General features: G+C 40.4%; 2 protein-coding genes across 5 annotated transcripts in view; both read left to right on the top strand.

Moving 5' to 3' along the window:
- Positions 1-3,246, top strand: part of EFCAB7 (EF-hand calcium binding domain 7) — a 52,198-nt gene extending 48,952 nt beyond the window's left edge. For 2 of the 4 annotated variants that reach the window (XR_014549770.1, XR_014549771.1), the window contains exon 16: positions 2,849-3,245. The gene's annotated coding sequence lies outside the window, so the exon portion shown is untranslated. Of the gene's footprint in view, positions 1-2,848 lie in introns of all 4 variants that reach the window. The other 2 variants (XR_014549769.1, XR_014549772.1) reach the window with 2 other exon arrangements.
- Positions 1-16,534, top strand: part of PGM1 (phosphoglucomutase 1) — a 29,355-nt gene extending 12,821 nt beyond the window's left edge. The window contains exons 2-11 of the mRNA XM_083621172.1: positions 6,209-6,371; positions 7,155-7,301; positions 8,022-8,147; positions 8,839-9,029; positions 10,001-10,155; positions 11,747-11,862; positions 12,952-13,087; positions 13,518-13,701; positions 15,047-15,181; positions 15,831-16,534. Of these exons, the coding sequence (XP_083477298.1) occupies positions 6,209-6,371; positions 7,155-7,301; positions 8,022-8,147; positions 8,839-9,029; positions 10,001-10,155; positions 11,747-11,862; positions 12,952-13,087; positions 13,518-13,701; positions 15,047-15,181; positions 15,831-15,920 (1,443 nt within the window). The 3' untranslated portion in view covers positions 15,921-16,534. The remainder of the gene's footprint in view (positions 1-6,208; positions 6,372-7,154; positions 7,302-8,021; positions 8,148-8,838; positions 9,030-10,000; positions 10,156-11,746; positions 11,863-12,951; positions 13,088-13,517; positions 13,702-15,046; positions 15,182-15,830) is intronic.
- The last annotated feature ends 53 nt before the right edge of the window (positions 16,535-16,587 follow it).

Genomic DNA, 16,587 nt, shown 5'->3' with positions numbered 1-16,587 from the left:
TAGATTGGCACCAATCACTGTGTCTTGTGGCAGTGAATGCTGTACTGTATAACAATGTGACGTGTGAAGGGATAACCCAAATAAAATATTTTGGAGGTATCTGCTCAAAATCAGGGAAATGAACTTTACATTGTTGTCCAAATGATACCTTAGATTAGGGCAATTTATTACCAAGGGTGGTTCTTAAAGGCAACATCTGAGCAGGTCAAAAGCTTCCATGATGCAATGCTTGTGGGCTTCCTATAGGCATTTGGTTGGCCAGTGTGTGAGAACAGGATGGGCCATGGTTCTGATCCAGCTGGCTCTCCTTAGGATTGCTATGCTTCAAAAGAGGTTGGTGGGCAGGGAACAGGCTCTCTGAAAGTTTTCAGCAGTATGGAGGAACCATGGTTAGAAACTCAATAATTCCAGCTGTCCCTCTCTCTCCCATCTTTGAAGCTCAAAATGTTTAGGAAAGTAAATAAGTGATGAAAGTGTGTTGTTTCCTTCTCACAATTTAGACCCACAGACTGTGAGCATTTATTTCATTTCATTAATGTCATTGAATTTATATACCACCCTATACCCAAAGGTCTTAGAGCAGTGTACAGAATAAAATCAGAATATAAAACCACAAAATACATAATCAAAATAAAAACAACAACCAAATAACACATTTTAAAAGGGGCATAGGATGTGTTCACAGTGAACAGCTTGTGTGTGTGTTTTAATCATGTTAAAGTCAATGGACTGGATCAAGATTTAGCCATGCTTTCAGTAGCTCCATTGAAATAAATGGGAATTACCGAGTTCTACTTCTAGCATGGCAAAGATCTAACCCAGTGAACTAAAGTGCACTCAAGTCTGCACTGATTTACAAAGGCCAAATAGGTCAAGAGAATAAATGGAACAGAAACGAGTTACTGTAAAATTGTAACATGAAGCTATTCAGCGTGGGAGCATGTCAGTCATCTAAGACCTTCTGTAGCAAGCCTTAAAGTGACCATAGGACTGTAGGAAACTCACGTGTGAAGCAGTACTTAATTCTGTTTACCACGGCAGGAATTTGTTTAGTGGAGAATTCCAGAGCCCTTGACTGTCCCGTGCTGATGCAGCAATTTGTACAGTTTATTTCACCACATCCCGTGCTTCTGTGCAGCTGATTGGGGATAAGCACCCTATGCTTGCTGGACAAAGATGGTGCAGTAGCCATTGGATGATACAAACAAGTCCCCTCCCTCACTTAACCACACTTGGCCTTTCTGCTCTGTTGTGCTACAGTTGTCTTTGGCACCAATTCTCAACAAATTTTAGAATGCCTTGTACTTGTGGGATTTATTCTTAAAGATTGAAGAGCTCTCCCCCTCCGCCCTCTACTCCATCACTGTCATGCCATTTCTTCTACACTTTTGCCGCTGCTCTGCTCATTTGTTCATTTGGGCCCCTTTCTGCTTACTATTAGTCTTTCTTTCAGGGTATTGGCTACTAGAGGTGTTAACTTTCTTGAGCTCAGCTTCCAAATCTGTCAGTAAAGTAGCCCAGATCCAATTATCTTGACCTACACACACTGGCCATTATAGACTGAATTCAATTAAGTAGGTGCGCTGGCAGGAGCCAGGGCAACAAGGCCCACTAGTGCAATGGGACCCCTAGTCAGCCCCGATTATCAGCTGGTCTGGAGAACCACCAGAACAGCATGTAGGAGAAGGAGGGGGGGGGTCATTTCATCAGGTGAACTGAAATGCTTGCAACTGGAAGAGTGTTATGTTGACTTCTGCAGGGTTGTATCCAACTAGGTTCTACTCAGAGTAGACCCATTGAAAGTAATAAACCTAAGTTAGACATGTATACAAACTCCAATGGCCTCCTCTGAGTCGGACTAGTATTGGCTAAAATCCTATATACGGTATCTTCCAACTGAAAAAACATGATACTTTTTTTTTAAGGGTTACTTTTCCATCTCACCAAAAATCAGTGCTGTTTTAGAAGTGCCAGAACTCACCGGGAACACCTCCCTTGTTCTCTTATAATAGCAATGGTGCCCATCTGAGATTCTGGCTGAAAGAGCCCTGCCAAAAATTACGACTATAACTAAACAAAGAAACCAAAAAACAGGACTTTTTAATCCAAATGATAACTAGACTGCAATTTACCGTAGTTTATAGCACACTTGTTTAAAGTCTGTTGAAACTGGTTATTTTGTGCAAGTAATTTAGTACACAGCTGCTACACTTGTGGCTTTAGTTCTAGAAAGTTCTTAATTTAGCAGTGTTTTAGGGCATGGAATTTAAGACCAGGATCACCTCACATTATTTATTTGTGAGTGTCATACATTAAATACAATTTTATTAAATGTTTTTACTTCTGTGAAATGTTTTTCAACATCTGGTAATATATTTATGGCCTTCATTCATCAGTAATTGTAGGGGTTAAATGAAATATGCTTCCAAGGACATCTGCTAATATAAACTTCTTATGAGATGAACATATCACATCTTAGGTGTGAGCAGTGGTAGGTGATAGAGGCAGGTACAATTACCTCTTTAGGAATGATGAATCCAAAGGATTTCCAAATAAGACCACAAATACTTGAGAAGTGATTCATTACCTTTTATGCTGGTTATTTTTCACTGGTTCCGATGGGACTACACTACTGTAAATGGTTGGTCAGTTAAGTAATGTATTTTCCATTTTTTACATGATGATTTAATTTAATTAAGGGAAGTTAATATGTTAGTAGCTCCCTGACTTGGCATGCCTAGGCAGTGATATCTATAATTGGACTTGTAATTATAGGATGGTTTACAGGGCCGTAGAAGCCACATTTAGACTGCTGATGTGTCGTTCCGGTTTCCTTCCTGTCATATAGATGTTCTAAAGAAGAAAATGGTACTACAGACAGCAACTAGCTTCACTGGGGAATCTGATCTTTACTATTTAAGGGCCCAAGAGCCAGCCATGTGAAAAGAAAAATGGAGATGTACTCTGACATGAATTTGATTAAGAACATAGGTAACACAATGCAATTTTAAATGACAGAATCCATCCAGGTTATATAAATGGATCTATTTTGAATTGGTATTTCAAATAATCAATTTATTTTCCACTTTAGGAAATGCAGCAGATGAAATATGTTTTGCTTAAACATTTTTCCTTGGTATACAGAGAACTCTTGTGTAGTACATGATGAACCCTCCTTCTTGGAGCTTAGAAAATGCTATAATGTAGATAGTGGTGACTTGTCAGTGGTGTGTGTGTGTGTGTGTGTGTGTGTGTGTCTGTGTGTGTGTGTGTGTCTGTGTGTGTGTGTGTGTGTGTGTGAGAGAGAGAGAGAGAGAGAGAGAGAGAGTATACACACACACACACACACACACACACATATATATATATATATATGGATGATTTCATGGTTATGTTCTGCTAAGGGATATTCTTTACCTTTGGGATGTACAAATGAGCTGTTTGGATAGCTGCAGGAAATGAGATTGAAATGTGCATGTCTAATGTTTGAGTTGTAACTTACACCAATTTCCGCCCTCTCCCGTTCTCCCTCCCTCTCAGTCGCATCCTAATTGAGCAAGTTCCTATGAACTTACACAAGAGTCACAACAAGCTATCAGTATACTTACTGCTCCTGAATATGGCCAGCTAAGTCGAAGTTCACATAGCTCTCACCCCAAGGAGTCAGAAGAGAGACACAAAGCTCTTCTTCACTCTTAATAGGAAAGCACCAGAATAACTAAGTGGGGAGAAAAGTACCAGCCCTATTTATCTTAAAAGCAGGTAGAAAACATCAGAATGTTGCCAGACTTGAGGAAGTGTGTTTATTGATGAGATCAGTTGCATTGTTCTGTGTTAAAAGATAAAAAATGATCCTGTTAGTTTTGAAAAGGGGTCAGAGTTAGTACCTAATCCTTAAACCAGGCTAGTGACATAGTTCGAAATAGCTACCGTAACTACTATTGATGGCATGTTCATGGTATTCCCTAGGTATGTTAACGATAGGTCATTAACAGCAGAATTGGGGCGTGATCCAAAAGGTTGCCTCAAACGTGCATGACATCAGTAAAAGCTGCTGAGTCTTTAGCCCCCTTTCTGTGTGAACAATATTTAAAACAATTCATTCTTACAATATATTTATATATAGCAGCATTTATTTTCATGTTACCAGTGCATTTCCTATTGATTCCAATTATTTAAAATAAGTCATATACAGATGTCTTAAATAGAATATAAAGAATTAACAAATATTAAATAACATAACTTTTAGAGGAGGCTAAAGTATTACACTTACACCATTCCATATGCAGTTGATCTGCCCCATCCCCAGCTGTTCAAAATTCCTTGCTTATATATTACACAACTGACCTCCATTTCTTCAGTCTTTCTTTATAATCCCCCTGCTTCTTTAATGCTATTATTAACATGACTATTGTCACTTGCTCCCATGCCCTCCTGACTGATTCCTCCTTATGAGATTCATAGTTTTCGTTCCATGCTTTTACATGCATAATTCTTGCTAAACCGTTGGACAATCTTGGGTAGATAACATGCTTCCACTCTTCAGGATTTCTGACTCTGACCTAGGATGCTTGGGTAAGAATCTGTGGCAGATGTTCTCTGGAGCCAGCATTATAAGTCCCCATGGCTGGTGCAGATGCCTTCTCTTTCTTCTTTTACATACAGAGGCAGGGAGAAAATGGGTCAAATATTTCAGATGGGCCAAGGTCTTGATAAGGTGGCAGATGTTTGCGAACGTACAAAGGGTTGAATAAAGACTTGCAGGGAACAAGTTCCATGCACAAAACCTTTCCGCTGGAGAAAAGGTTTGTATGTAGAGGGGGTATAATTTCCATGAATTCTTCCTTTCTCTCCTGAAAATCTGCTATAGAGTCGGGTGATCCTCCTGAACTGTGGGCGGGGTTGCATAAGGGGAATCTATGAACATGACTTGCATCCCTCCAGTGGAGACCCTCACTGGATTGCAGTGCTTCCCGTAACTAGTTGGAGTTCTGTCTGTGGAAGAGCAAGATTGGATCAAACTCATATTTTATTAATATTTAGTGGAAGAAAGTACAATGGCTCTTTGGCTTCATTGGTAGTGAAAGACAACTTGATGAACCATCCTGAATTACTGTGATAAGTTCATAGACTCATAGAGTTGGAAAGAGACCCTATGGATTATCTAGTCCAAGGAATATGTACCCATACAGGGATCAAACACATGACTTTGGCATTATCATCACCACACTCTAACCAACTGAGGTGACTTGTTGGCTTGAGCGACATGAACGGAAAGTATATATTAGTGAAAACCAAAACTTAGCTGTATAGTTTACTTTATAAGGGAAAAGCCACTGGTTGCAAAAGAAAAACAGGTACAGTAAAGTTTCTGTTGGAGAATATTTAATAGGAAAGAAGTACAGTGAGAACTGCTAAATTGTAATTTCACTTTCTATAAGCAGCATAGAACTACCCAAGATACGCTCAGTGCTTGTCCACACTGCTGCTTGCCTTGAACGCACCACCTCAAGTGCTTTTCCCCTTGGCCGCTCCTTTCCCAGCGAAAATGCATTCTTTAGCTCTAAATAGGAACAAACTGCAATCTGCAGAAAACCCAGTTGTTGTTTGCTCAACTGAGTGCTAAAGAGCAGTCTCCTTCCCCAGGGAAAGTACCAGGACAAGAGGAGGTGTGGATAAGCTCTAAATACGTGCAGTAATGCAATGGAGGCTACCTAGAAGTGATCAGAAGTCTTTTGGCATTTCAAATAGAATGTGACCCTACAAATATATATGAGTTAAGTAAGAACAAAGTCATAAGTTATGGAGAATTTTTTCTTTTTCTTTTTGATTATTTGTAAGTATTTATTTTTTTATAATCTTAACTTGCATATAAATAAAACCTATCTTTAAAAAGTTATGGTGGAATATTAGAGCTCAAAACAAACTTGCTGCACTCCACTTAGTGCATGGAAAACTGCCTTAAAAAAAATGCAGCACAGTATTTCTAAGAATCTTTGAAAGGATTTGCTCATATAGAGTTAGCCATCATGACGCTCTGCAGATGTTGTTGGATTCCATCTCCCATCAATGATGGGAACCATAGTCCTACTTTTGCAGGGCACTACGTTTGCTACTCTGATGCATAGCAACTTTTTTTTTTTAATGCTCACAAGCCGTATGTCTCTAATGCACTGCTGTTTCCCCTTCCCTTGAATTGTTCTTTCAGATTGGCCATTTAGTCATTGGACAGAATGGAATCCTTTCTACCCCAGCCGTGTCCTGCATTATTAGAAAAATAAAAGCAATTGGCGGCATCATTTTGACAGCAAGCCACAACCCTGGTGGACCTAATGGGGATTTTGGCATTAAATTCAATACTTCAAATGGAGGTGAGTACTTCTGACCGCCAATCCCACTCATCACCTGTGATCGCTTCCCTCTTGACTATTGTTAAATCCATTGGGGGGGGGAGCTGCTTCAGGGTAGAGCAGAAGTTGAGGAAAAGGGAGAGGGAGGGAGTTTGAAGGGGAAACCAGGAAGGAATTGCAGAAATTGAGCAGTGTAGTTAGAATGTTACACTTAGTTTCAGCAGTGCCACAGCAATGCATGCCCTCCAGAGCTTGTTGGACTACAACTCCCATCAGTCCCTGCAAGCATGGATAATAGTTAGGAATGATGGGAATTGTAATCATTGGTACCACATTGGCTACCCTTGTTTTAAGATAATGCTGCATTTACTACTTTCTTACCCAGATGTATCTTGCTTGGGTTAAAAAGCAAACAAGGTTTTCCTTAAAGAAAAACAATGATAATATAACTCCATTTAAGGTGTTGTTTCTTCTATGATCTACACTGCCAATACATACTCATTTCATATGAAGACAGGAGTGACTTGTCCATTTAAATATAAAACTCTCTCTTTGTGTGTGTGTGTGTGTACACACACACGCACATACATACACACCTTTTGTATCATAGGACGTTGTAGCTTTCTTTTACCACTGATGTGCTGGGAATTATGCAAACAGTTTTGTGTTTATGTTCTGAGCACATATATTAAATCTACCTCCTTTTATCATTATCTCCAGAGGCGCACTCTTCTATCTCTGACTCTGAGAGCATATCTGAGCATATCTTTTGTGGTTTGCCATAAAAATCTGTTTTCTCCCTAGGGCCTGCTCCTGAAGGAATTACTGATAAAATTTTCCAAATTAGCAAGACTATTGAAGAGTATGCTATATGTCCAGATCTAAATGTAGACCTCAGTACCATTGGAAAGCAGCAGTTTGACTTGGAGAATAAGTTTAAACCATTTACAGGCAAGTAAAATCCATTTTCTCCCCTTATTAATGAAGGTTCTCACTTGCAATAGCTAGCAATTTAAATATTGTAGTATTGTTTCAACCTTGAAAGCCTCAAAAGGAAGCATTAATTGGACTGGGTTCAGACATGCTTGACTTACCTCATTTCCTTGCTTAGAGTAGACTTACAAATAATCATGACTAAACTCTGGATCCAGCCCATATTCTCCTGAATGAGAGGACATGTAATCAGCCCAGGCAACAAAGACACATACATGTATGTTTTTGGTTTTGTAAAATGCTAACTTGTTTAATTCCATTTTGAACTACCAATTGATCTATCAAAGTTTGCCTCTTGCGTCCATATCCCACTTTTACAATTTGGTAATTGTGAAATATTGCCATGGGGCATTGTGCTAGTGGGTTTGTACATAAAAATGTTGGGCAGTTTCACAAAGGACCAAGTTGTAAATATCAAACACTATTTTCCATTGGGGTTATATTAGCACAGACAAGTTTGGAAAGATGAGGATTGTTTCCTGAAGTTGCACATCTTTTGTACTCTTCCCTCAAAGTGGAGATGTTCCATATTTGTATACAGTAAGCACATCTCTTGGGCGTTTCCCCTGTTACTGGTGCCGAATGATCATGAAAGTATCTACTTGTATTGAATTAGTAGTATCTTTCATATCATCAGGTTCTTCAAATAATTGTGGGTTGTTCTGTTTTATTTTTCAGTTGAAATTGTGGACTCAGTAGAAGCTTATGCTAACATGCTGAGGAATATTTTTGATTTTAGTGCACTGAAAGAACTACTCTCAGGTCAAAACCATCTAAAGATTCGGATAGATGCTATGCACGGAGGTAAGAAAGATTACATAGGGACACTTCCACTGAAAAAGTACAAATGTTCTACTCTAAAACTGCTTGAAGATATATTTCATATTTTGATAAGGAGAGGAAGAGAGACTGTTTTTTTCCAAGCACCATCACTAGCTTGAGGAAGCCATTTAAAAGAGGCCTTGTGTTACAATACTGTCAAGTTTTCCACCTTCCTCTTCTTTGTTCCATGAGCTTGAGGTGAAGTTCTCCTGAACAGGGCTGCCACTACCATTAGGCAGACTGAGACAGGTGTTGAGGGTCACAGAGTGAATGGAGTTGTGTGTGATATGCTGTCTGCCTTGCACCCTCCGAGTTAGCCTGCTGCTGTCAGGTGCAATGAAAGAAGCTGTTCCATTGCTAGTGTTCAAGGAAAATTCTAGTTTGGTTGGCCTCTGTTTGTAGAAGGGGAGAGCGCCATCTTGCTTCAGGCAGCAAAATGTCTCGGTCCAGTGCTGCTCTTGAACTTCATGTACCCAAACAATTTTGTGCATATTAAATGTTGTTGAAACACTTGTGTGAAGCGTATCAATACCTCTTTAACGTGTATGAGCAGTCAACCATTCCTTAACCACATTCATTTTATAGCAAAATCTTTAAAAGAATACAATAAACTTTTGATTGCCAGTAATTTACATGTGTTTCTGTTTTATCTGTCCATTCATTGCTCAATCAGTTGTCGGCCCATATGTAAAAAAGATCCTCTGTGAAGAACTTGGAGCAGCAGCAAATTCTGCTGTGAACTGCGTACCCCTAGAGGACTTTGGTGGTCACCATCCTGATCCAAACTTAACCTATGCTGCTGATCTGGTCCAGACCATGAAGACGGGAGAATATGATTTTGGAGCTGCCTTTGATGGAGATGGGGTATGTGGACCTATTTTCCTCCTGGTTCTCTCAGAGAGGAGAAGACTGTTCCCGACAACATGTGGAACATGAAGAATTGGACTAGACCTATCATTGGCAGAACTTACCGTATTTTTCGCTCTATAAGACGCACCAGACCACAAGACGCACCTAGTTTTTGGAGGAGGAAAACAAGAATAAAAATATTCTGAATCCCAGAAGCCAGTACAGCCTCTTGCTGTCCTGGCTTATGGGATAGCCACGCACAGCCTCTCCCAGGCAGCGGGATGCAGGCTCCCCCAAGAGCCGCACTCCCTTTAAAGAGCGCGCAGAGCGTGTGTGCGGCTCTTTAAAGGGGGCACTGAGCAGAGCCTCCTGCCTGCATTTGTTCCATAAGACACACACATTTCCCCTTACTTTTTAGGAGGGGAAAAGTGTGTTTTATAGAGCAAAAAATACGGTATATTGAAATCTAGGATGAATTAATTGCTATGTTCTGGAGTTGTAAGGGGAACTTGTTCAGGACTGTATGCTACTTATAGAATAATTATAAGCTAGAGGGTGGTAATTTGTATTTATTTTTTGAGCAAAGCTCTATAGTGGCAATCTTCCTGCATAATATCTGGAGAGCGCCAGGTGAACATGGTGTTAAACTGAGCATAAACATCCCACTCACGTTATGCAAGTAACATCAAAATGCACATTTTAAAAACCACAATATCAAAGTTTATAGAGATGCTCAGTCCTTCCCACAGGACAGCTGGGGGCCTGGAGGTGGGAAGGGACAGTCCAGCTAGGACAGGTTCCGAGGTGCTTTTCACTTGCCACCTTCTCTCTCTTGGAATCCTGGATTGTATTGTCAATGTGTTTAAAACTTGATCTTACTCTCAGAGTTTATGTGGAGTACGCTTTTGATTTTTTCTTCCAGCCATTTGTATCAACAAGGTAACAATCTGTCGCCACTATTATTATTATTTTACTGTCTTCATTAGGATCGCAACATGATACTTGGAAAACATGGGTTCTTTGTTAATCCCTCAGACTCTGTCGCTGTTATCGCTGCAAATATCTTCAGTATTCCTTACTTTCAGCAGACGGGTGTTCGAGGATTTGCCCGGAGCATGCCAACAAGTGGAGCAATTGACAGGTAGGATTCTACATGTGGAAGGCCTTCTGCTTGATTCATTTGCTTCGGTTTATGTAAATTATGGGTGAACCATGACTAGGAATGAATATGTTTTACACTCTCACATTGTATTCTATTAGAGTGGACATATGCAAAAGAGAACAGGGCTCTGACACCTTTAATAGCTGTGTACAAGAGAGAATTTCAGTTGATGTGGCTTGATTGATAAACTACTCATGTTGAAAACTCACTCTTCTCCACAGCTATGAAATGTCTGGGAGCCACTGTCGACCCTCTTTTCCTGTGTGTGCTCTGGGAACGCTTGTAGGGATTGAATGATGTAATAACAGGAGTGAGGATGATCTGTGTGCAGACAGAACTGGTCGCATGAACTGAAGGTTCCTTTGGAGTCATGGGATTTGAAACCAAATTAATAGATTTATAGCATCCCTAATTCCTCTTTAAGATGGTACTTTCTTAACTGATGCATGTTCTTTTAAAATAGTGGTTCTTAACTGTTGGCTAGATTTTTATTACAGCATCTATTAAATGGATTTGTTTTTTAACAGTTTTTAATTGGCTTTATTGTATGTGTCATTTCAGTGACCAGTCTGTTAGCTGAGGGGGAGGATAAAATTTTTGAACACACGGGAAATTGTTGGGTTTTTTAGTGTATTTTTAATTGTTGTTATGCAAGCAGTATTGGCTTGGATTCAAGATACTGGACATGCCTAGTAAGGTTCTGGTTGGTTGTTACTATATTATTATATAAACAACCAATCTGCCAGGCAAGCTACTTTTGGGACTCTTCTCCCATTTTAAAAGTGTGTTGTCATGCAGCATGAGGGGCTTTTATTTAGGGAAACCAAATCCAAAGAGCCCCTTTCAGCACACAGATCAAGTTGCATTGGACCTTTGGGACCTGGCCTTGCTCTCAAGGCCCCTTTGTCTAAAAAGTTGGAATCTGATGACTTCCAGCTCATCCATTCCTAGCTGATGCTTGAGTAAGGTAAGCATGCTCTTAAAAAGCACAGGAAGCTGTCTTATACGTTGCTCCATCTAGCTCAGTATTGTCTACACCAGGGGTCAGCAACCTAAGGCCCATGGGCCGGAAGTGGCCCGCAGAGGTTGTTTGACCGTCCCACGAGCCGCCCACATGCACACTGTGCTAAACTGGCACAGCGCGGCGCAGGGACTCGCTTCCACAGTGCCAAAAATCACGTGTCTGCATGCACAGACACCGAAAATCACACCTGCCCAGATGTAGACGCCGAAAATCACAGGTGTGTGTGCTTACATAAGCGATCCAGCCCACGAAGGGATCTCCGCAGGACCGATCCGGCCCAGGCAAGATAAACCTTGCTGACCTCTGGCCTACACCGACTGGCAGCAGCTCTTTCAAATGGGGGACATTCCTACCCTTACCTGGAGATGCCGGGGACTGAACCTGGAACCTTCCTCATGCGAAATAGTTCTGCCACTGAGCTATGGCCCAAAGGGGCTGACTTCCGAAATGAGCCTTGCACCTCTGGTTTATTAAGTGGAATGCCCAATAACAGCTGTTCTTCTCTATAGTAAAACATTGGTGATTCTCTCTTGACCTCTTTCGCAGGGTGGCCAAAGCGACAAAGATTGCTTTGTATGAAACTCCGACAGGTTGGAAGTTCTTTGGAAATCTGATGGACGCAAGCAAACTGTCCCTGTGCGGAGAAGAGAGTTTTGGTACTGGTAAGTAAACAGCCTCAAATATCCAGTTGCTTTATTTCAGTTTTTGTACCCCGCCTTATATATTGTAAACAGAAGACCACAACATACCAAACCGACTGCAATAATATAAAAAGCAACATCCAAACAACATGAAAAATTGTTTAAAACATAAAAATGCTACTATAAAATGTAAATTCGGTTCTTAAGGGAGGGATAACAGTTAAGACACCATATAAAATGCATAAACATTAAATCAATGGGATTATAAAATACCATGCATACTTTAGTCAAAAGTATCTCAGCACTCAAAAAGACACTCTACAAGATAGCTCCATCGGTAGAGGATGAGGCTCTATGATTCTAAGTATGCACGCTTTATAACTACCATTCCATCAGATATAGCATGAAGGCTTTAATCCCATATATATTTATGTAAGAGTAAGATACATTCTCCTTGATGGGGCTTATTTCTGAGTAGGTATGCATATCACTGTGCTATAAAGCAGAGAAATCTAGCTTAGAGCCAGCAGGAGTAAGAGGCCTGGATTGAACCCTGTGCTTTTCTTTTCTTAAACTCTTAGGGTGACATCTAATTGTGGCCACCCATCAATGGAAGTGGACTTCCACTGGGGCAACATAATTTACTCTTCCTCTATTTCCGACCTGCAGCCTCCATGAATCCTCTTATTTGTTCAGAAGGATTAAGGGTAAAACAGATTGGGGGGGGAGCAAAGAAGAGGAAGTTGTAGAAGGGGAAATTCATTTGCATGCTACCCTTAATATAATAAGTTTATAAACCAAACTTATTGTTGACTATGTTTTCTGTACAAACCAGTAGATAACAAACATTTTTACCGGAGAGAGGTCTTACTATGCAAAATACTTGTTTCAGCCCTCTGATCGTAACACACATGTTTCTCAGTCAGTGAAGCATCAATTGCCTACTCTTTATTATGCTTTTAGTGCAGCCATCTACCAACCACCTGTATTTTGTGCAAGGTGCAAGTTTTGTGAGTTGCAGATTAGACATTGTTTTCCCCCACTATGGTAAACCCAAGTTTTTCTCCGGGTGTGCTGCTCTTCCATTTGTCTGATTTGTGTGTGCTTCAGGGTCTGACCATATCCGTGAAAAAGATGGACTCTGGGCAGTCTTGGCATGGCTGTCAATCATCGCTGTCCGTAAACAGAGTGTGGAAGAGATCCTGAAAGACCACTGGCAAAAATATGGGCGGAACTTCTTCACAAGGTGAGGATTAGCACATTTCACCTAAGAATTGTGTCATGGCAGTGTCACACATTTTATATGTGGTTAGCTGGAACGGGCAGAACTCCCATAGCCCCATATTCCATGAAAGGAACTGATATGCAAATTTGGAGAATCAAATTCTGCACCAAACGTTAAAATACTGATCAAACAACCTGTTTGAATGTGGCACTTGGGAAGGGGGACCAAAAGCCACTTTACAGATTCAGGAGCTGGGGTGGCTGAGTAGGAACCAAAGAAGAGAGCTCTCCTTACTGCCCCTTATTTTTAATCCAGCGCAAGAAGGTTTACTAGGAAAGCACCCAGCACAGACTGTATGAAAAGCTAAACATGAAAAGGCATGTCTGGATGGTGGTGGTTACTGGTCATATTTGCCCCTCTGTCTCATTAAAGTCTCCCTGAATACCTCTAGGTATGACTATGAAGAAGTGGATGCTGATGGTGCCAACAAGATGATGAAGGATCTAGAGACGATGTTCTTTGACCGTTCTTTTGTGGGGAAGAAGTTATCAGTAGGGGACAAATCTTACACTGTGGAGAAAGCTGATAATTTTGAGTACAGTGATCCTGTGGATGGAAGCATCTCAAGGAACCAGGTAGAATAAAGATGGACTTGTAGATTTAAATTCCTAGAAAGATATGCTTTGCCTTATAAATCAATTTATAATGATGCCCTTAGACATGCACACAGCTTACTTGAGAAAAAAATTAATTTTGTATTTAGTTCCATTTTGTAATGGTAAGACCATGCCTGGTCACCTGTGGGAAGCATAGAAGCCATATCAGACTTCTTTGTTCTTCCCATGGCTACAAGGAGCTATTATGCTAAACAATAACTCACACAATTTAGAGCCTTATAATCACAATTTCTATTGGAAAATGTCATAAGAATGAATGCCTCTTATGTTGCCCTCCATCTCCTGAGGTCCTTTTGACTTGATCTGGAAAAGCAAGAGAACATTTCTTTTGGACTCTTGATCATCTAAATCAGGCTTCCTCAACCTCGGTCCTCCAGATGTTTTTTGGCCTACAACTCCCATGATCCCTAGCTAGCAGGACCAATGGTCAGGGATGATGGGAATTGTAGTCTCAAAACATCTGGAGGGCCAAGGTTGAGGAAGCCTGATCTAAATAGTTGTTGCAGACTGTGCAAAAAGAGTGCCATATCCTCCTGGTGGTGCAGCAATAAAACTGCTAGCACATTTGCAAAGCTAAGCAGGATCTGGTTTGGTTTTAAATTGGATGGGGGACAGCATATTGAGATTCCTGCAGTGCAGAGGGTTGGACAAGATGACCCTTGGGGACCCTTCCAACTCAACAATAGTATGATTCTAGGATTCAATATGAGCTTCTCTCATATTGAAGGCAAATATACTTCAGAGCTAAAGTGACACAATGCTTGTCTGTTTCAATGAACAATAGTAAAATGGGTTGCTTCTCTAGGAACTATGGAATCATCTGTCCTGCTTGGGTGCAGTTAAGCTCACTTGGAAATAATTTGCCTATCCTGGTTTCACTGGCCTCAGCCTTTACATTAGCCCCTCTAGAAGCTCTTTTTTAAATGTTTCTTTGCTCTTTTCTTGTCCAGTTCTATTTTGTGTGGTGTCTGCCTTCCCTGAGTTTTCCTATAAACATAGCTAAGTAGTTCATTTAGCTGGATAATAATTAACGGACAAAGGAACTACAAGAGATATAACTTCATGGCATACATAATATTATTTCTTTTATGCATCTTTTTTAGCATGTGTCGCTCTGTTCAGCAAAAAATAAAATTTGGGACTCTTGTCCCCCAAACAGCAATATATCAAGGATCACCAAAGAGGATAGTTCACCAGCTGTCGGATGTGGTTTTCTAAACGCATACACACTTTTTTGTATCTCTGCAATCTGAAAGGAGTGGCCTTCCAGGAAAACTGTTGTTGTGTGTTTTTCTCTTGCTAGGGTTTGAGGCTGATCTTTGCTGATGGTTCTCGCATCATCTTCAGACTAAGTGGTACAGGAAGTGCTGGAGCAACTGTTCGACTGTATATTGATAGCTATGAAAAGGATGCACCAAAAATATATGAAGATCCACAGGTAGGCTTCATTGCCACGTTCAGGACCTCATTCTGTTCCATCTGTCCTTGAGACTCCTTTCCTGGGGTGGGAGTGCTTAGATTCTCATTATTAGACTAACTGATACAGATTTTCATAAATGTGCTCAATTTTTTATTTATTTGTAGCGAAGACTGTGGGAGGTGCAAAAAGGAAGCATAGGCTGTCATGGTCAGAAAAGTAAGAAACAGGGATGCTAATATATATTAGCATATTTCTGAACAAAGGGGTCATAATGAGGTATACAAAGTACCAAAGCTTATTAAATGTGTAACTATGAGTGCTAGAAAGTTGTCATTCATTTTGTAATGTTAAAACCAATATTGAGTCTGCGCTGCATAGGATGATTATAGCCATGAAGCAGAGGAAGATTTAGGGTGCTGAGTCGAGAAGGTGCCTCAGGGGATACCACAACAATGATGTAGAACAGAAGGTGAGAGGTAGGAAGTTGCATTGCACAGGGTGCCACTGAAATTTGAACTCCCAAAGTCTGCCACTGCATGAAGGTTTCTAGATCTCTAGCTTTATCCATCTTTGCAGTGCTTCTGAATAGGATGAAATAATAAACGCTGCACTGTTTCTAGGATTTTGACTTATTTCTCTAATTTTTGCCTCTTTCCCTTCGTTGCAGGTCATGTTGGCTCCCCTCATCTCCATTGCACTGAAACTTTCACAGCTTCATGAGAGAACAGGCCGCACCGGCCCCACAGTCATCACATAAATGTAACACATGAAGCCATTTGGGACAGGTTTCATGGAGTGACTGGCAGCTGTCAATTGGAATTAGCTAGTTTTAATTGCTGTTATCAAGTTTATTCCTAAAAATACTAGCTAGCACTGTATTTAAAAGCCCTATAAAAGGATAGATGTGATATTTTTTAAAAGTTTACACTATGTGTATGCTGCTATACATTGTCTTTTTAATGTCACCTGTTACCGTTATCATTCGTGCAATGGACTTACTTAGTATACACTGCCTTTTGGTTTAGCAGGAATTGTAAGATGTGGCTGTACAAAAACAACAATGGGAGTAAACCCTGGAAAAAGACTACTCTTCCTTTCTCAGGAGATCCTCTGCACAAAGGTGGTTTTCTTTGGTTTTATTGGCAATGTGTAGGCTTTCTTTTTAGCTTTGTGCAACAAAATGTACAATCACTGTGAACAGCTGTTTTTCCAATCACCATGGAATGTCTTGTTTCCAAAAGAAAAACAAGAACCCCAAAGAATCAATTGAACTTTGTCCCATGATCTGCCATACACAGATTGCACTGCCAGCCCTGCACAAAATTCACCATTGATACAAATGTTACAAGAGATTAAAGAAATGAAGCAGTATCACTGTGGAGTGGTTTTATTTATTATGGATTATTTTTATTATCAGCTATCTG

Source organism: Podarcis filfolensis (assembly GCF_964270895.1).
Source record: "Podarcis filfolensis genome assembly, chromosome: 6".
In the NCBI taxonomy this organism is placed as follows: domain Eukaryota; kingdom Metazoa; phylum Chordata; class Lepidosauria; order Squamata; family Lacertidae; genus Podarcis; species Podarcis filfolensis.
Note: the sequence above shows the minus strand (reverse complement) of the source record. Positions and strands in the feature narration are given on the sequence as shown.